The following is a 21,461-nucleotide window of genomic DNA, read 5'->3' as shown; positions in this document are numbered from 1 at the left end:
GAAATGTTGTTTGGGACTTCTGGAAGTGCTCCTTAAAAGAGAATGTGGTTATAGATTAAAAGTAAATGAATGGAGAAAAATATACCGTGCTAACACTGATCAAAAGAAAGCAAGAGTAGCTATACTAATTTCAGACAGAGCAGACTCCAAAGCAAGAAAAGTTATCAGGGATAAAGAAGGGCATTATATAATGATAAAGGGGTCAGTTCTCCAAAAAGACATAACAATTCTTAACGTGTATGATCCTAACAAAAGAGCATCAAACTACATAAGGCAAAAACTAATTGAATAGCAAGGACAAATAGATGACTCCACTATCATATTTAGAGACTTCAACACCCACTCTAATCAGAAATGGACAGATCCAGCAGGCAGAAAGTCAGTAATGACATAGTTGAACTCAACAATACCAACAATCAAATGGATGTAATTGACATCTGTAGACTACATCACCCCAAAACAGCAGAATACACATTCTCCACAAGCTCACATGTAACATTCCCCAAGACAGACCAAATTCTGGGCCAAAAAGTATACCTTAACAAATTTAAAAGAAGAGAAATCACATTATGCCTGCTCTCAGACCAAAATGGAATCAAACTAGAAATCAGTAACAGAGATAGAGCTGGAAAAATTCCCAAATACTTGGAGATTAAACAACATACTACTAAATAACACGTGGGTCAAAGAAGAAATTTCAAGAGAAATTTAAAAATATTTTGAACTAAATGAAAATGAGAACACAACTTATCAAAACTTGTGGGACTTCTGGAAATGCTCCTTAAAAGAGAATGTGGTTGCCGAGTGTGCTGAAAGCAGTGCTTAGAGGGAAATTTATAGCATTATATGCATATATTAGAAAAGAAGAAAGATCTGAAATCAATCATCTAAAGTTTCCACCTTAGGAAACCAGAAAAAGAACAAATTAAATTCAAAGTAAGCAAAAGAAAAGAAATAATAAAAATTAGAGCAGAAGTCAATGAAACTGAAAACAGGAAATCAGTAGAGAAAATCAACAAAACCAAAATCTGGTTCTTTGAAAATATCAATAAAATTGATAAGCCTCTAGCCTGGCTAACTAAGAAAACAAGAGAGAGGACACAAATTACTAATATCAGAATCATGAACATTAAAAAGATAATAAAGCAGTACTATAAACAACTGGTCCATGAAATGGACCAGTTCCTTTTTTTTTTCAGCCTCACTGTGCGGCTTGCAGGATCTTAGTTCCCCGTCCAGGGATCGAACACGGGCCCCGGCACTGAAAGCACTGAGTCCCAATCACTGGACTACCAGGGAATTCCTGGACCATTTCCTTGAAAGACACAATATGCCAATACTCACACAAGAAGATATAGACCATATGAATAGAGCTATATATATCTTAAATAAATTGAATAAAAAATTAATAACCTTCAGAAACAGAAAGTACCAGGCTCAGATGGATTCACTGGTGAATTCTACCAAACATTTAAGGAAGAAATTATACCAATTATCTACAATCTCTTTCAGAGGATAGAAGCAGAGGGAATACTTCTTAACTCATTCTACTAGTCAAGAATTACCCTAATACCAAAACCAGACAAAGATGTTACAAGAAAAGAAAACTATAGACCAATATCTCTCATGAACATAGATGCAAACATACTCAACAAAATATAAGCCAGTCAATCCAACAATGTATAAAAATAATTATACCCTGTGACCAAGTGAAATTTGTCCCAGGTATGCAAGGCCAGTTCGGCATTTAAAAATCAATTAATATAATCTGACACATCAACAGGCTAAAGAAGAAAAATCACATGATCGTATCAATAGATGCAGAAAAAGCACTTTAAAAATCCAATACCCATTCATGATAAAAACTCAGCAAACTAGGAATAGGGGGAACTATCGCAACTTGATAAAGAATATCTACAAAAATATGCAGCTAACACCATACTTAATGGTGAGAAACTTGAAGCTTTCCCACTAAGATCAGGAACAAGGCAAGGATGCCCTTCTCACCACTGATTTTCAACACCGTACTGGAAGTTCTAGCTAATGCAATAATACAATACAATACAGTAAAACGTATACAGATTGAGAAGGAAGAAATAAAACTGTCTTTATTCACAGACAACATGATCATCTATGTAGAAAATCCAAAAGAATTGACAAAAAACTTCCTGGAACTAATAAGTGATTATGGCATACTTGCAGGATACAAAGTTAATATAAAAAAGTCAATCGTGGGAATTCCCTGGCAGTCCGTGCTTTCACTGTCGAAGGCCTGGGTTCAATCCCTGGTCGGGCAACTAAGATCCCAAAGCTGTGTGGTGCGGCACCCCAAAAAATAAAAATAAAATAAAAATTAAAAAGTCAATTTCTTTCCTATTGATATATATCAGCAATGAGCAAGTGGAATTTGAAATCAAAAATACAATACCATTTACATTAATACCCCCAAAATGAAACACTTAGGTATAAATCTAACAAAATATGTATAAGATCTGTATGAGGGAAATTACTAAAGCTCTGATGAAAGAAATCAATGAGAACTAAATAAGTGGAGAGATATTCCATGTTCATGGATAGAAAGACAATATTGTTAAGATGTCAGTTCTTCCCAACTCGATCTGTAGATTCAATGCAGTCCTAATCAAAATCCCATCAAGTTATTTTGTGGATACTGACAAACTGATTTGTAAAGTTTATATGGATAGGTAAAAGACCTAGCATAGACAACACAATATTGGAGGGGAAAAACAACACTGGTGAACTGACACTATCTGACTTTAAGAATTACTATAAAGCTACAGTAATCAAAACAGTGTGATATCAGTGAAAGGATAGACAAAGAGATCAATGGAACAGAATAGAGAGCCCAAAAAGAGACCCATATAAGTATAATCAACTGATCTTTGAAAAAGGGGCAAAGGCAATACAATGGAGCAAAGATAGTCTTTTCAACAAAAGGTGCTGAAACAACTGGACATCCACGTGCAAAAAAAAAAAAGAATCTAGACAGAGACCTTACATCTTTCATAACAATTAACTCAAAAATGGAACATACACATTTTGAGCAAAACTCAAAAAAAAAAAGAAAAAAAAAAGAAAAACTATAAAACTCCTAGAAGGTAACATAGGAGAAAATCTAAATGACCTTGGGGTTGGTGATGACTTTTTAGATATAACACCAAAGGCTTGACGCATGAAAGAAAGAATTGATAAACTGGACCTTATTAAAATTAAAAACTTCTGTTCTGCAAAAGATAATGTGAAGAGAATGAGAAGACAAGCCATGAACTGGAAGGAAATATTTGTAAAAGACACACTTGATAAAAGATTGTTTTCCAAAATATACAAATAACTCTTAAAACTCAACAATAAGAAAACAAACAACTTGATTTAAAAATGGGCCAAAGGGACTTCCCTGGTAGTGCAGTGGTTAAGAATCCGCCTGCCAATGCAGGGGACACGGGTTCAATCCCTGGTCTGGGAAGATCCCACATGCCGCGGAGCAACTAAGCCTGTGCGCCACAACTGCTCAGGCTGTGCTCTGGAGCCCAAGAGCCACAACTACTGAGCCCACGTGCCACAACTACTGAGCCCACGTGCCGCAACTACTGAAGCCCGAGCGCCTATAGCCCATGCTCCACAACAAGAGAAGCCACCACAATGAGAAGCCCCCAAAAGATCTTAACAGATACCTCACCAAGGAAGATATACAGATTGCAAATAAGCATATGAAAACATGCTCCACATCACATCATCATGGAAACACAAATTAAAACAACAATGAGATACCACTACACACCTATTATGGCCAAGATCCAGAACACTGACAACACTAAATGTGGAGCAAGAGGAACTCTCATTCATTGCTGGTGGGAATGCAAAATGGTACATCCACTTTAGAAGACAGTTTGATAGTTTCTTACAAAACTAAACACACTCTTACCAAAGGATCCAACAATCACACTCATTAGTATCTACCCAAAGGGTTGAAAACTTACATCCACACAAAACCCTGCACACAGATATTTATAGCAGCTTTATTCATACTTGCCAAAATTTGGAAGCAACCAAGACATCCTTCAGTAGGTGAACAGATAAACTATGGTACCTCCAGATAATGTAATATTATTTAGTCCTAAAAAGAAATGGGCTATCAAGCTATGAAAAGACATGGAGGAACCTAAAATGAATATTACCAAGTGAAAGAAGCCAATCTGAAAAGGCTGTATTCTGTATGATTCCATCTATATGATATTCTGGAAAAGGCAAAACTATGGAGACAATAAACAGATCAGTGGTTGTCAGGGGTCTGATGGAGGGAGGGATGAAGAAGAGTAGCACAGAGGATTTTTAGGGCAGTGAAAATACTCTGTATGATACTATAATGGTAGACACATGTCATTATACATTTGTCTTAACTCATAGGATGTATAACACCAAGGGTGAACTCCAATGTAAACTATGGACTTTGAATGATTATAATGTGTCACTGTGTGTTCATCAGTTGTAACAAATATACCACTCTGGTGGGGAAAGTCCATAATGGGGGTGGCTCTGCGTGTGGTGGGGCAAGAGTGCATGGGAAACATCTGTACCTTACTCTTAATTTTCCTGTGAACCTAAAACTCCTCTAAAAATATATTTTGAAGAAAGAGAGAGAGAGGGACAGAGAGACAGAGATTGAGAATGACGTTAGCCCTCTGCTTCCCTTCCTTCTTATAGTTTCTGGTCTGGAAAACAGACAGGTTGCCTGGAACTCCAGCAGCCATCTTGGTGGACCATGGAAGTCCCAGAGGAAGGATACCAAGGGCTAGGATGGTGGAGCCTGGCTCCCTGAAGCCCCTGAAACACCATATCAGGCTATATCGTCTACCTTCAGACTTCTTTTATATGTGAGAATCAACCTTTGGGCCATTGTTATTTTTAATTTTTCTGTTATATAAGACTAAATAAAATCCTAATTTATATATTACATCAAAGAATTGTTCTGAGAGTCAAAATGAAAATTGGAAGTTTTTCTTGTGCTTTTGTTTTGCTTTCTGGGGAAATTAAAATAAAGAGGCTACAGTCTTGGGCATAGTAGATTAGTAGAAAATAAAAATAGTTAAGTGGAAGTTGGCTCTACTAAATGCAGGATCTTTATCCCCCTTTCCTTTCCTCTGTTTCCAGAATGCCATTAGCCAGGCATATGTCCCACAGGCAAATGACTGGAGGATTCTTCCCCTAAGAAACTGAATGGCTTCTGAGAAAAGAGCGCAGATGCTGATATTTGAGAGTCTCTCAAATGAGAAAGCTGGCTTGCTTCCTGATCATGAAAAAAAAGAGAGCCAACCAACTGAGAAGCCATGACCACTGATACCAACTTCCACTGTCAGCTAAGACAGCCCAGGGGACTTCCCTGGTAGTCCAATGGCTAAGACTCTGCGCTCCCAGTGCAGGGGGCCGAGGTTCCATCCCTGGTCAGGGAACTAGATCCCACATGCTGCAACTAAGAGTGAACCTAAAACTAAGAGTTCTCATGCCACAATTAAAGATCCCGCATGCCGCAACTAAAAAAAAAAAAAGATTCCTGCATGCCGCAACTAAGACCCAGCGCAGCCAAATAAATAAATTAATAAATATTTTTTAAAAAAAGAAAAAGACAGCCCAGGATTATCAATAATTTAAGGAAAACCTCAAAGATGAGAGTTCAAAACAAGAAAACAAGCAAAAAATGTAAAAAGGTACCTAAGAAAAGGAACCCACAGAAATAATATGGGGGTCAGAAACTTTAAAAATAAAGATTAATGTTCTCAGTAATAGATGAAAATATTGCACCCATGAAAAAGAATAGGATGCTATGAGAAAGGAACAACCAAAATATAAGAAAGACCTCACTCTAGGAAATTAATACTACAGTAGAATTTTAAAAATTAAAAGAAGTCATTGGAAGATAAAATGTAGAGACTCTTCTCGAAAGTAGGACAGAAATTCATACAGATGCCAAGAGGAGAATAAAAATAAGAAAATTAGAGAATCTGTCCAGGAGGTATAACAACTGAGTATAACAGCTCCAGAAAAACAGAGCTAAGAAAATAAAGGGAAGAAAATTACCAAAGAAATAATAAAAGAAAAATTCTCAGAATTGAAGGACACTACTCTCCAGTTTGAGAAGGCTTCCCAATCCCAATGAAACATATTAAGAAAAAGAGTCATACCAAGGCACATGATTGTGAAACATCAGAATAATAGGGAGAAAGACAATATCCTAAAAACTTCCACGGGGGTTGGGGGTGGGGAGAGTGGAGGTGACATACAAGACCATAGGAATCAGAATGGCATCAAATTTTTCAACAGTAAAACTAGAAGGTAGGAAAAAAAAAGTTTTCAAAATTCTGTGGAATACTGACTTTGAACTTAGAATTTTATTCCCAGCAAAACATTTTTCAAATATTAATCAAGAGCAAAGTCATTTTGGACATGTAAAGACTAAAAAAACTTTCTATGTACCTTTCCCTTGAGAGTTACTAGAAGATGTGCTCCAGCAAAATGAGTAAGTAAACAAGAAAGAGAAAGACATGTGACCTGGGAGACTCCAACAAAGTGAAGTTGACTAAGGGAAGCCCTAGGATAATGGTGAAAAAAAGCCCCAAAATGATAACTGAGAGCAGACCTTGAGCACACCAGTCCAGACTGGAGGAGGATGAGGGCCTGAGAAGGAGAACTCCAAGATTAAAAAAATGAAGAAGAAATTATCAGAATATATTCTCACTTTCAGGATCTTCTGCCACAACTTTTTCTTAACCTTAGGAGTCTACATCTGCTTGCAATGGAGAGAAAAAGGACAAGCAGCTAACTGCATCTGTCCTGGTTATGATCACGTTACCTAACAGAATATATTAATACGATATACATAGACTATATATGATACATTTGAGAATATGGAAAATGATGCTGCTTGGTTTTTGATAGCTTTTAACAATCTGGAAAACCTTATCAACATATAACGTCTAAAAGGAAATCAAGAATGCATATGTAAGCATGTTATTCAGAATAATGGATGTAAATTCCAGAATTGAAAATTATAATTTCAGTAGACTCTTGGATGCCTATGCACTACAGGACGGTGGAATCCAGAAGGTGGCATGTGAGACCCTCTGATGCCCCTCATTGCCTCAACTCTCCCTCACTCTCTAATCAGCCAGACCCAATTGCAATCTGGTAACTTTTAGCTCTGCAAATTGGCTTGAACATCTCTCTGCCTAGAGTTCCAGCCCATTCTTCCCCTCCCCCCTTGCCTAGCAAATATAAAGAACTGACTGCTCCCTACTCTGTTCTCTTTTGAAGTCCTCTCTTAGGACCTATGCAATTTGTTGCATGTTATCTATTTACATATCTTTTTCCTTCTTCTATACTATGAGCCCTTGAGGGCAAGAACTTTTAACTTATTTCTTTGCATCCTTAGTGCCTGGCATAGTAGGTCTTCAGTCAATGTTTACTTGTCTTCTCTGTGCCTGTTTTCTTTCAGTAAAATGGGTGTTATGCTATCTAATAGGGTTTTGTTGAGATACAAATAAACTGGGCATGTTGTTTTTGTCTGATGGCATCTCACCCATTCTACCCCATGTCACTGACTTTGCCTTGTTCTCTCAGGCCACAGGGACGGTCAGGTCTGGCTAGTAATAGCACTTCTTCTTCCTGAACACAGTGTTGGTTCAGAAGGGATGTGTGGAACCATGAACCAAGCAGAGCCATTGAAACCGAGAAGGACCCTGTGGGGCTCCTGGGCACAAAAGCCTTTTTGTCCCCTGTTTCTTGTAGGCAAGACTCTAGCCTCCATGACCTTCTCTGAGTTCCAAAGGGCAGAAGAGCAGCCAAGAAACCACCTGAGGCAAGATTAAAGGGACCAGAGAAGCTCATCAAGATTAGGAGACCTGAGCTGAGATTAAGGGAGTGCAGGCCCTGCACACACCCTAATCTTTCTTGTCAACAACCCTGCCCTTGAACTATTGCTTTAAAACTCCTCATCAAATCCTCCCGGGTTGGGACACACAGTTTCAAGGGCAGGAGCCCTCTGTGTCCTCCTTTGCCTGACAAAGCAATAAATCTATTATTTTCTACTTTACCCAAAATTCTGTCTCAGAGATTCAATTCGTTACCAGTGTACAGAGGCTTTGTCACCTCTGTCACCTCTGTCACCATCAGAGACTTTTATTGAGGCTTGGTTTATGGAGGCTGGGAGAGGGTGCCTCCTTTCCTTTTAGGTCATGCACTTATAAGGACATAGGGTTGGGGCTGTTCTTGGCCCTCTTTCTTTCTTTGAGGGCAGGGGCAGCTTGAAAAGCAAGCCAGCACACAGAGGCAAAGAGGGTCCAGAAAGAAAGGGAGAGAATCTGAAAATATCATTGAGCCCTTAGGTCCATCGTGCCTGCAGCCAGCCTGAATGTGGCCTTCCCAGTTACTGAAGCCACGAGATTTTCCTTCCACTCAAGCTGGTTTGAGCTGGTTTCCTGGCACTTGCAACCTATGAGCTCTGACTCATAATACACTTCATAAAGTATGAATGCTTGGCATAGAGGAAGTACAAAGTTATTGGTAGCTCTTACTACTACCATTAATAATAATAAAAATAAAGTGAGAGTTGAGTTACTAACACATAAAAGTGAGTGGACTTTTATGTATACTTTTCCACATATTAAGAATTCCTAAAGTGTTCACATTTCTACTTTTCCCATGGTCTTCGTTCAAACAAACCTCAAAAGAAATGCAATCTCCCCCTGATGGCTTCTAGATTTCTTTTCAGGGGAGTCCTCAATGAAGGTTGAAGGCTGGATGAACATGTGGTTCGCCTGTTTTTTGTCTTTTGCTCTTTGATAAATATTCTTCACCTCCCTGTGGGGAAAATCACAAAGACACATGGAAAAAGACTAAAGAGTCAGCATCATCGTTTCACTCTATCTTCACATGAAAAGAGAGGCAAATATTTACGAATTCATTCATTACATCTGTCAAGAGCAACTGACTGAAGCAGAAAGCTGGCTGCACAGCAGCAACTCAGTCACTGAGCCCCTGCTATGTGTTGCGAGTCATATAGCCCTGGGGGACACAGAGGAATAAGATGTGGTCCCTGACTCAATGGATCATACTCAAATTAGGAAGACAGGTGAGGAAAACCAACGGTCTGAGAGAAAGCTGAAGCATGAGCTTGAGGGCAGGCTGAATTCAATTTGGGGCTCTGCCATTTGCTGTGTGTTCTTGGGCAAGTTACTTAACCTCTCCTTGCCAGTGTACTCATCTCAACATGGTAATATAATAGAACCTACGGTAGTGGTGAGGATTAATTGAGTTACCGTAGGTCAAGCGATTAGCACAGTGCCTGGTGCATAGGAAGTGCTCAATTAATGTTGCTTGCTGCTGCTGCTGTTATTACAGGAGAAGGTTTTCAGTGGAGCATGTTCAGGTACATTTGGGGTACACAACGGAAATGCTGAACTGGAAGATATACCAGCTGATCTGTGAAATGTCAGTGGACCTCCACTCGATGAAGAAGCAGGTTATGGACATTCAAGGCAGCCAAAATAGCAATAAATATACATTCAAGTGAATTAAGATGCTGTCATATACTTCTCTGCTGCTGCAGAATAGATGTACAAAGACTGGTGTTAAGAAACTAGTGTTGAACTTGGCCTAAACCAGTGGTTATTCCAACAATGAGGGTCTTTCCCCAAGTCAAAGGAAAAAATTGTGTTGACACAGAATTCTCATTTTTGGCATTTTCTGCCACAACTTTTTCTTAACCTTTTGGAGCCTGCTTCTGCTTGCAGTGGAGAGACAAAGAACAAGCAGCGAACTGCATTTGTCCTTGCTATGATGACATTTTCTAACAGGAAAACTTGGTCATAATTCCTTGATAATATTTTCTATATTGTCATTTCTTGATTTGTAGAAGCCTATACATGTCTTAGGCTCCCATTTTCCACTAGTAGAAGCATCTTTAGCTTGTATGAGAGAATCATATGTTGAAACATTTCATAAAACTCTGCAAAGGGCATTTTGAATTGCGGGTGCTTTGCCCCCATACAAGTTTAAGGATCAGGGCTCTGGACTCACAAGGAAACTAAGTTCTGCAGCAGCAACTGACCCCGCTTCTTCATTGTACAGCTCCATCTGCACGTGCCAGCTAGGCTCTTCCTCCACCTAGAGCAGAGACCCCAGCAAAACAGCTGCTGGATCGCCTTTTCTAAGGGAGACCGCTCTAGGCCTCCCCTGTGGCAAACTTTCCAACTGCAAGACCCAGTGCTGTTTTGGCCCCTGCACTCTTCATGGTGTGGGGGGTCACACATATTACCTCTAATAGCCGTCATTTGCTGAGTACTTCCTGTGAGCCAGGCACTAAGCTAGACATCTCCTTTAACCTACACAACGACTCTGTGAGTAGTGTCCCTGTTTTGTAGATGAGGTATCCAAGCCTCACATGGGCTAAATGATGGACCTAAATCATATTGAGGGTGAAACAGAGCTGTTCCTACAGCTTTGGTCTGTCCAATGTCAATGGCAGTGCTCCCAGCTGATACGCTACGTTAGGGGAACAAGTGGTAATTGATGTCCCAAAAGAGTCCTAGCCCACCTACAAGTATCAATACTATTCCACGTGGGCATTTGTCACCTTTTGATCTTGTTATGGCCATGATTAAAAAAAAAAAAAAGATAGTGTTCAAAAATTTAAACATATATAAAAGTAAAGAAAATTGTATAATTAACATCATTTACCCATTATCTTGCTTCATTAGTTATCAGTCTGAAGTCAGTCTTGATTGATCTGTTACTTCCTTTGCCTCCCACCCCAAATAGGTTATTTTAAGGCAAATCCCAGACACCACGTCATTTCATCCATAAACACTTCATTATGTATCTTTTTAAGACATGATTCTTAAAACATAACTACAAAACTATTATAATGTCTTTAAAAAAGGGAATATACCAATAAAAGGAATTTCTTAATATCTTCTAAAACCAAGTCAGTGTTCAAATTTCCCCAGTTATTTCATAATTGAGATAATTATCTCAAGCGGTTGATTTAAGTCAGGATCCAAACAATGTTTTGATTAATATATCTCTCCAGTATCTTCTAAACAATAACAGCACCTCCTCCCTCTTTTATTTTCCTTGCTTTTTATGTGCTGAAGAAACCAGGTTATTTGTCCTACAGAATTTCCCATTCTGGATTTGCCGATTGCATCCCTGGAGTGCTTGATAAGGTTCTCTGAGCTCTGTATGTCCTTTACATCGGTGGATGTAGATGGTCACCATTTTTTAAAAGTTTCTTGAAGTATGACATACATACCAAAGCGTGCACAAACTCTAAATGTGCACCTCAAGGAGATTTCATGTATTGAGCACATCCATGTAACCAGCTCCCAGATCAAGAAACAGAACATTGCCAGCCCCCTAGACGCCCCCTCATACCCCTGCTCAGTCATACCCTACTTTCCCAAGGGTAGCCCTGCCCTGATGTCTAACAACACGGATGTATTTTAAGGCCACCATTATTTTCTAGAGACAAAACTTTGAGAGTCACTTTATTAATAGAAGCCATGCTGAGTTTCTTGATAATACCTTATCTAACAAAAAGTGGATGTATTTGGCAATGTAATTGCTAACACATAATTACAAAGTTTCTCCTGACTTTAAAAATCTTTACTATAATTCACCTGATAAGGATGTCATTATTAAAAAAGGATTTCCTTATATATTTCTGAAATAAATATTCTGTAGGCTTAATCCGTTTTTTTTTTTTTTTTTTTTTTTGGCCACGCCACATGGCTTGAGGGATCTTAGTTCCCCAACCAGGAGTTGAACCCGGGCCCTTGGTAGTGAAAGCGGAGTCCTAACCACTGGACCACCAGGGAATTCCCTCTGTAGGCTTAATCTTGAATATTCTATATGAATTTAATGTTAACCCTAAACTATTTTTGCCTTGTTAATGCCACAACTGGGTGTGGCTATGGAGCTAAGTTCTGGCCAATGGAATGAAAATGGAAGATGTATTTGTGACTTCCAGGAGGAAGTCCATCTTCCTTCCTACTGGCTGGAATGTGGACCTGATGGCTGGAGCTTGAGCAGCCATATTGGAACATGAGGCTGAGGACTAGGGAGCAATAAGATAAAAGGAGCTTGGATCCCTGACACTGTGAACTGCCATATCTACTGGACTCCTTGTAAATGAGAGAAATAGATTTGTATCTTGTTTTAGCCACTATTTTGTGCTCTTCTGTCACTTGAAGCCAAACCTAATTCTAACTTAGACAATCATTTACTGTGGGCTTGGTTATGAAAAGGCTTTACATGCCTTATTTTATTTGATCAATACAACCCTACAAAGTAGGAAATCCTATCTTCATTAAATCAACAAAGAAACTGAAGCTAAATGACCTATGTGACAGATCAAATATCATAGAGCTAGTAAGTGAAAAAGCCTATATTCCGCCTCTAGCCTCTGCCATTCATGGGTCCCACCCTCAAGAATTGTTACAACTCTTGGGAGAGACAGACATTACAAAACAATGTTTTGTACACAAAATAAAATGCCTGGTGCATAGAAGGTGCTGAAAATATTTGCTGGGACAATGAACTACAGAACAAACAGCATAATGAACTACAGTAACAGAGGCAGAAGCAAAGAGCCCTAAAGAGCAATTCCTGTGCCCTCTCCCTTAACCCACCGTGGCCTTCTCCTCCCTCACCTGCACCTCCAATCTCTCCCTCTTCATATAGGCTTGAGTCTTCCACCTTATTTTTAAAGAGCCCTGTTACCATCCAATCTTGCCTTTTGATTCAGAATTTTGTTCCTCTGCCTCCTAGTTATTCCCCCCTCCCACCCCCACATGGGGACTCATACCTTCCCCTTAATGTCCCATGTTCTAGTGTCTGACTGCTCTCTCTACCAAATCACCAAACCTGTCTCAGCCCCAAGTTTCGGTGTCTGGCACTCACACTGCTGATTACTACTTCCCCTTCTTCTCTCAGCTTCATTCTCTGTTGGTCTGCCTTTAAATATAAGCTCTCCTCCTTCCTTCTGGTCACTCCTTCTCCCTCTACCCCATACTCTATCCTCTCCTACATATGCAGTTGCCCTCTAAGGTTCTGTCCTTTGACCTCAGCTTCCACATCTGTAAAATAAGGATAAACAACTGTGCCTATTTATACACACCATTTTATAACGTGATTTGGGGGCCATTAATATGTTGTGACCATCTTTCCTTGTAAAATAGAAATAGATCAACATCACCATTTTTTTGGCTGCAGAGTATGGACGTTTGATAGTTTGTTTAACCAATCATCTTTTGATGAAAGTTTAGGCTGAACTGCATTTCTGTGCTGGTGCTTAACAGGTGTGTGTGTATGTGTTGTTTGTCTGTGTCCCAGCACATTTTAGAAATAACTTGATTGTATCACTTTGCATAACAAAGTATTTATCTATGAGTTCATATTTTTCTTTCTCTCATACTATGGCAGATATAGATGGCTGTCTAGCCAACAGCAATTCCCCCCTTTCTCCCCTGCAAACTGAATCCAGTTTTGTTTTGGATAACAAAGTGACCAGTTCTGGTCTAATCCAGTCATGAAAATCTCCTTCTCCTTTGTCAGATACTTCCCAAGCTTCTCTTGCAAGCTTCTCTTTCACGGTGGCGACATGAAAGAGTTATGGGGGCAGGCAGAGAAGACATGAGAGGCAAAGAGTGAAAAAAGAAGGTGAGCTCCTTTTTACCAAAAAAAACCCCAGCTAATAAAAGCAGGAGGAATAGTAGACATAGAAGATCACTATTTTGCAACCCCAAATGTAACAACTGATTCAGGCAAAGACCGTGGATGGATGCTAAAACCACTGGATGAAGGTTGTTGGGAAAGCATATTCACAGTCTCAAAGAATCACACCATTCATTACTGACTAATTAGAAAGGCAAAAATGTAGGCTTACAACGGAGAGCTCTGGCAGAGACCACCTTAAACAAGCAGTGGGGCAACCTGACATTAAGTTTCTCCTAATGAGGTATAACATGAATTTACAAGGTCTCTGTGAAGTATTCTTGGCAAAAAGACTTAACCTGAATCTAATCAATCCTCTAGTATAGATCCAATGTCCATCTTATAGGAAATATGAGATTAATTGGAACAAGTTAAATGATACCCTGAAGAAATAATCAGAAAAATCTAGAACGTGGCTTGAGCTTTTCAAGAAAGTCCATGTCATAAAAAATAATTATAATAATAATAACAAAGCTGGGGGCCAGGGCACTATCATAGACTAAAAGACACCAAAGACAGAACGTCAAAATACAATACCTGATCCTTGACTGGATCCTGGAGCAGCAAGCAAAACCAAAAATGGTACTTTGGGCACAATTGGGGAAATTTTTATTTGACCTAATTATTAGAGAGAGAAGGAAAATGTGGCAAAGTGTGAATAATTGGTAAACGCAGTGAGGGCATAATGGTGTCCATGGCACTGTCCTTTAAACTTTTCTGAAAGGTCTGAAAATTTTCTAAATAGAATAAAAATATTGAAGAGGGAGAAGGCACAGGAAAATGTTCATAATATGCTGCTAATGGGGGGGAAAGTCTAAAAATAGTCTGACAGCGCGATTACTACTTTTGTTTAGCGATCCAGATACGTGTGTCCAGGAAAAAAGACTGGAAGAATTTATAGAAAAATGTTGGCCATGTGTACCTGTAAGTGCTTTTCCAGGTTCTTTGTTTGTTTTCATTGAGCATAAATGTTTTTGTAGTTAGGAAAAAATAACTTTAAAAAAATATCCGGTCTCTGTTATCGTGTTTACATTCTGACCACAAGAAAGCTGAATGCGCTTCACAGGTCATTACAGGGCTGGACCCCAGTTACAAATTAGTGTGACGTGTTGCGATAGACAAATGCTGAAACCACGCCTCTTGCCCTGAAGGCCCCTTAAATACCTGCGGAAGTTGTTGTGCAGCTCCTTCAGGTACGCACTGAAATGATTCCACTCACTCCAGTGAAGCCGGTTCAGCTGGCGGAGGTCGTCCCTCCGCTTCTTCATGTTGCTCAGGGTCAGGCTGATGACCTCAACGTATGTCAGTGCGGACTCAGTGGCTTTCATGTCGAGGAAAATCCCACACTGTCAGTTGGTACTGACTCAGCATTATTATTAGTGGGGTGTGTCCAGTACATGCGGAGGAGGTGGGTGTGACAGCAGGGTGGGGAAACCGACCTGTTTCTGGAAATCGGAGCAGGAAACCACTCCATGGCCTGCTTGGGAAAGAAAGAAGCTATCCTCTCCATGGCTAGGCTGTTCCCCATCTTTTAATAAAGTCTTTCTCCCCTCCTGCTGATGGAAGGGCTAGGAAGTGCTTATTTTAGACTATCATCTAAAATTCTTACTCTCTTATCACAGTGGTGAATAGGAAGGGATTCCAACTTTCCTTTCCTTTCAGGCCCAGTCCTCATTCCCCGTCTCAGGTTTGTATGTTGAAAAGTTCTCTCTACCTTCGCCACCCCTCCACCCCTTCTGAACTGGTCAGAATCTCAGCCACACTCATCATGAGCTGTGGGACATCAGACAATCTATGTCATCCTCTATGTCTCCACTTCCTTATCTATAAAATAGGGATAATAGTACCTACCTTAGATGATGTTAATGATAATAATGATAGTTACTATTTTTTTTTAGTACCAGCTGTATGCCATTTAATCCTGGTCACAACACTATTGATTTGGTATAACTATCCTCACTTTAGGAATGAGTTGATAAAGATATTGAGCTTAAAGGTTAAGCTGTGCACATGAGATCTTAAAGCCAGTGGGTTGCTGAGCTGGGACTCAAATCCAGGGCTGTGTATCCCCAACCCAGGCTCCTTCTACTACACTACACTGTCTTTACAGAACAGTGAGGTGATATAAGGGAAAGCATTTTATAAACAATAAAGTACTATGAATTGTGCGTTGTTAATCTCTGCCTACAGATATATAAATACGCTTGTGGATATGAAGTGCTATAGGGCAGGAGTTAAGTCCTACCTACTTCACTATGAAAGCTCCTCCTTATGGGGAGCTATATGCTGATAGGTAACATTCAATCATTTGTTACCTGCCGGGCACTGTGCTAAATAAGCCTTTACCGCTGTTGTGCTTGTTCTCCGCATCACAACTCTATGAGGCGGGTACTGTTATCTCCATTTTATAGATGAAAAAAATGAGGCTCAGAGAGAAGCTGGAACTTGTCTAAGATCACTCAGCTGGTAAGCAGTTGAGTTGGTTCCTGAATCCAGGTCTATTTGATTCCATGTTCTGACCCTCTATGGTAAACTGTTAAGACTCGGGACACCAACACATATCACACCTGTTTTCTTAAGATCTGAGCTTTTTACCATATTTTTAGGATAAATGTCATCGGGGCCAAGAATTTGCTGATGGGTCTGGGGAGGGGTGTGTGTGAGGAGGGTGCTGGAAGAAACACACACCTAGACACCAAAATTCCTGATCAATATATACTGTGGGGTCAATGAGCATCTAGGAGGCATTGCTGAGTTGCAAAATATGTTAGAGTCCCTAAGTAGCCCATTCTTCCTGGTAGAAAGGAAGAGATTATTGCACACAGAGAAATTCGACTTGCCCAGGGTCCCACACAGCCAGTACATGAGGCAGATTTGGAATTAAAATGATCAAGATTCTGACCCGTAGGCTTGTAACAATGGTCACCCTTGACGGGCCCCTGCTATGTGTCAGGTGCTGTGCTAAGGGCTGGGTGCCTGTCTCTTCACCCCTGCTTCTGGGAAGAGGAAGCAGGGGCCTGCAGTAATGCGTGCCCAGCCCATGGTGGAAAGGATATGGGATGGTCTTGGTTTTTTCCCTCCTGATCATCAACACGTCTTTGCCAGGCTGCTGCAGAGAGGCGTAGTTCAGGAGGAAGTATACAATCAGAGGGCTTTTCCCATAAATGTTGAAGAGGTTTGAAGTCATCTCAGGGCTTTTGCAGGCAGGGTAAGACTGAGTAGGAAAGAGATAGGAAAAAAAATAAAGGATATTATCATTTTTATGGCACATATTAAGAAATGTAAAGGTACTCATATCCTTTATCTAGTAACTCCAGTTTTAGGATGCTATCCTAAGGAAATTATCCACAAGAAAAAAAGATTAGGCACTGTAATGTTTACTGCAGTGACAATTACTACAGCAAAAGGTTACAACAACCTAAATGTTCAAGGAGATGTTGATATCTCTACCCAAAGGAGGAGTACACCACTATTAAATTGTTTATGAAGAGTTGGTACTAAGATATTGTTTCAGATATAACGGTAATTTAAAAAATCAAGATATAAAATTAGGTAGATAATATTATATATTTTATATAAAATGAATATAATTATATGAAATCAATCAACCAAAAAAAATGATAGATAAGAGACTAGAAGCATAGTTATCAAAATGTGAACAATTCATTCAGCAAATATTTATTGGGTGACTACTACGTATACACACTGATCTAGACACTGGCCTTTCAGCCGAGAATAAGACAAATTCCAGCCCTCACGGAGCTTGTATCATAGTTGAGAGAAAAACAATAAACAAATCAACAAGTAAAAGAATAACATGATACTATGGAATAATAAGGGCTTTAGGTAAGAATCAAGTAGGGCAAGGGGTGTGGGTGGTGGGATGGGAGACTGGGGAGGAGAGGGATCTTTTCCATGGGGAGGTCAGGGAGGACTGCCCCGAGGAGGAGCGATCCTGGCAGATCCTGAATGATGGAAGGAAGATCTGTGCGATGCTCCAGGCAAAGGGGACAGCAAGTGCAGGGGACCCCAAGGCAGACAGGAGCCTGGTGTGGCTGAGGGACAGGAACCAGGCCTGCACGGTTCAAATGAGAACAAATGATGAGGCTGAAGAAGGAGCTGCGTCTCTGGGCCACAGGAAGAAGTTAGGATTTTCTAAGTGTGATGGAAGCCACTGGAAGGTTTTGAGCTGGGGTACATCTGATTAATTTTTTCTAAAGGTCCCTTTAACTGGGACTTCCCTGGCGGTCCAGTGGTTAAGACTCTGTGATTTCAATGCAGGGAGTGTGGGTTCAATCCCTGTTGGGGAACTAAGATCCTACATGCCACATGGCAGGGCCAAAAAATACAAATGAAAAAAAAAAAAAAGATTACTTTAACTGATGTGTGGAGAAATGACTGCAGTGGGTAAGCGTGGACACTAGAAGAGCACTTGGGAGGCCTCTGCAGTGGTTGAGGCAGTGCTGGGGCTGGGAACGGGGAGGGGTGAGAAGTGATGGAATCTGCAACATACTATGAAAGCAGAATTGGCAGGATTTGCTGATGGAGTCGACGTAGGTGTGAGAAAGAGAGGAGTCAAGGGTGACTCTAAAGAGTTAGGTGCCAGTTTCCCAGCTGGGAAGATGTGGGGAGGAAGAGGTTGACAGGGCAGGAAAATCAAGAGGTCTGTTTTGGATGTGGTGTATTTCAGATGCTAATAGACAACCAGGAGGAAACAGAGATCAGGAAAGAGAACAGGCAGGGGCTGAGAGTAATCTGTTTTCCTTCCTTATATTCCTCTGCCTTTTTCCAAAATGTCAGTGGTGATTATGTGCTTCTTTTGTATTTTTTAAAAAATACATTTTATTTGGAAGAAGCGGTTATAATTTAACCAGACAAAAATTCTATCTCATGAGTGAAGGCTGCAGCAGCACGTAACCACACTCTTCTCTGTCCTATTCATTTTAATTGCTTAATGAGATTTCCTCTATCGATAGCAGGGTCTCTCAACCTTGGCACTTTGACATTTGGGGCCAGATTTGTTGTGGGAGACTGTTCTGTATTGTAGGACATTGAGTGGCCTCCCTGGTCTCTACCCAAGAGATGCTAGTAGTACTCTGCCTCTCACCCCCAGCTGTGACAACCAGAAATGTCTCCAGACATGGCCAAATGTCTCCTAGGGGGCAAAACTGTCCCCAGTTGAGAACCACTATTCTATAGCAAGATTCCACTGGAATCACAGAAACTTGGGGTTAGTAGAGCACCTATAGATCATTTAGTCCAATGATTCCTAAAAGCCCATCTCCAAATGGGGGCCAGTCTGTGTTCAATGGTCTCCAGCAAAATGAGGGAAACAAGGAAAAATACATTGTAATAAATCTGACCTAAAGTAATTTTTTTTTTTTTTGGCTGCCGCCACGCAGCTTGTAGGATCTTAGTTCCCTGACCAGAGATCGAACCTGTGCCCCTACAGTGGAAGCACGGAGTCCTAACCACTGCACCGACAGGGAATTCCATGACCTAAAGGAAATTTATTCACTTAAGGACTCTCTTTTATTCTGAGATTGTTTTTCTACTTTTTTACCTTAATGACCTTTCTTTTATGAAATGATGACGATACCAGATAGCAGTCACTTTGTTTTAATGAACTTATTTAGTGAAAAAAAAAAAAGTTTTTCGAAGTCTAGAAAAGTCCAAAGATCTAGAACCACTAATCTAGTTCCACATTTATTCAAGTGCTGTTCTTTCGGTTGCCCAGTACCCATTCTCCTTTTGCTAACAACCCCCAATTCTTGTGTGTTTGGGGGTTTACCTGCCCTCTACTGCATCTGGGCTTGAAGGACTTTAAATCAAATGTCTTGCTCCCCATGAGAGCCACAGGAGGGAGCCTTAGAAGCCTTTGTAGGCTCTGCCAGCCAGAGCTTTCCTCTCATCTACCCAGTTAGAGCCAGAGCACATGGAATAAGCTTGGTCAATCAAAACTCTGGCTTCTGGGATTTTGAGTCCTGAGTGGGGTGAAATATAGACTGAAAACACATGGGGGTTCACCCATACCAGAGATGTCACCTTGAAAAGCTGGTTCAAGGGTTGCAACTGCCTTGATTCTCCTCCTGGTCCCTGGACTGATTCTCACACTGTTCAGCTACTCAATGTTCTTGCAGTGTTTGCTCAAGTTGGCAGATTTTGTTACTTGTAAGCAAAGAATCCCAACTGATACACATCATTTCAATAATATTCTCAGTAGGTATTTGCCCATTTTTGCTTCCCTAACTCTGGAAACAAGGAATACACTCCCTTCTGAAACATCCAGTTCCATTGTCAGTAAGCATCCGGTTTCTCCTCCCAGGGAAAGGGCTGGCTCAGAGCCATAGCACTGGGCAAAGACAAGCCACTAGGCAAGAGGAGAGTCGTTCTGGAACCTCAGCTCCAAGAGGCAGGTAGAAAGCAGAGCAGGAGCTAGAGTAAAGGGGTTGGCATCAGAGACCTGGCAAGAGGAATGACATGGTTTGAGAGCCAGAGTGGAACAAGAACCAGCAGACAGTCTGCAGCCAAGCCAGAGGGTAGAGCTGGTTTAAAATGACAGCAGCTTGGACTCCTATGGAGTTCTTTCTTCCTCTAGATAAAAATCTGACTCTCGTAATTCCAACCCATCTCCCTCCAGACTGTGTGTTACATAACAGTCCTTAAAATATTTGAGGAGGGAATTCCCTGGCGGTCCAGTGGTTAGGACTCAGCGCTTTCACTGCTGCGCCCAGGTTCAATCCCTGGTCGGGGAACTAAGATCCTGCAAGCCGCAGAGCGTGTCTAAAAAAAAAAAAAAATTTGAGGAAAGCCCTCACATCTTCTCTAAGTCTTGCTTCTCCAACCTAAACATCTTCAGTGCCTTCAGTAACTCCTGGACCCTCTTTCTTTCCAGCCTGGTCCCTCTCCCTGAACACATGTTAGATGGGACCATCTGAAGTGGGACCATCCTCTTCCTTATTCTGGGCCAATTGTATATCTTTTTAAAAAGTTCTTTGTTTTGACATTTACATATCCTTTTCTGCTATCTCTGAGAGTAAAAACTTTTTTTTTTTTTTTACAAAATAAATTTATGTTCTTTGTGAAAAATTCATACAATGTATAAATGTATATAGTAAAAGATAAGAGTCTCCATCCTCACTTGCATTTCCTAGGAATAAATACTATTAGTGTTTTTCCGCATATCCTTCCAAACCTTTTTATAAGCACATAATGACTTTATACCAAAAATGTATTTCAAAAATAAAAATAGAATACTATACACCATGTATTATTACTTTAATTTTTCACTCATCAGTATCTAAATACATTGCCTATAGTATTCTCTTGATTTATTGATTTTAGACATTGTTGACTTTCATTCTTCCATATGATAAGGTATAAATCTGTCTTGTTTTTAACAGCAACAGAGTATCTATATTATGAACATTTCACAGTTTACCTATTTATCTACTGAAATGTTAATTTTCTTCAGTTTTTGCTGGTACAGATTCATGCTGTAAGGGATGGCCTTGTACGAACATTTCTACAGGATAGATTCTTAGAAGTGAAATTGCCAGGTCTTCAGTGTATGCCATTAAAATTTTAATAGAATACCCTAAACTCATGACAAAACACCTAAAAAATGCTAGACAAATATTTAAAAATCCTTTTAAATGAATGAAGGAGCTTATAAG

General features: G+C 40.1%; 1 protein-coding gene across 1 annotated transcript in view; it reads right to left on the bottom strand.

Annotated features, from left to right (window-relative positions):
- The window catches only part of FAM227A (family with sequence similarity 227 member A), a 100,110-nt gene that overhangs the window by 7,290 nt on the left and 71,359 nt on the right, over nt 1–21,461 (bottom strand). Inside the window, exons 15-17 of the mRNA XM_061206628.1 lie at nt 16,842–16,999; nt 14,950–15,102; nt 8,734–8,871 (exon numbers count right to left, since the gene is read on the bottom strand). Of these exons, the coding sequence (XP_061062611.1) occupies nt 8,734–8,871; nt 14,950–15,102; nt 16,842–16,999 (449 nt within the window). The remainder of the gene's footprint in view (nt 1–8,733; nt 8,872–14,949; nt 15,103–16,841; nt 17,000–21,461) is intronic.

This window comes from Eubalaena glacialis, chromosome 11, assembly GCF_028564815.1.
Source record: "Eubalaena glacialis isolate mEubGla1 chromosome 11, mEubGla1.1.hap2.+ XY, whole genome shotgun sequence".
Classification (NCBI taxonomy): Eukaryota; Metazoa; Chordata; class Mammalia; order Artiodactyla; family Balaenidae; genus Eubalaena; species Eubalaena glacialis.
This window is presented reverse-complemented; position numbering and strand designations above follow the sequence as displayed.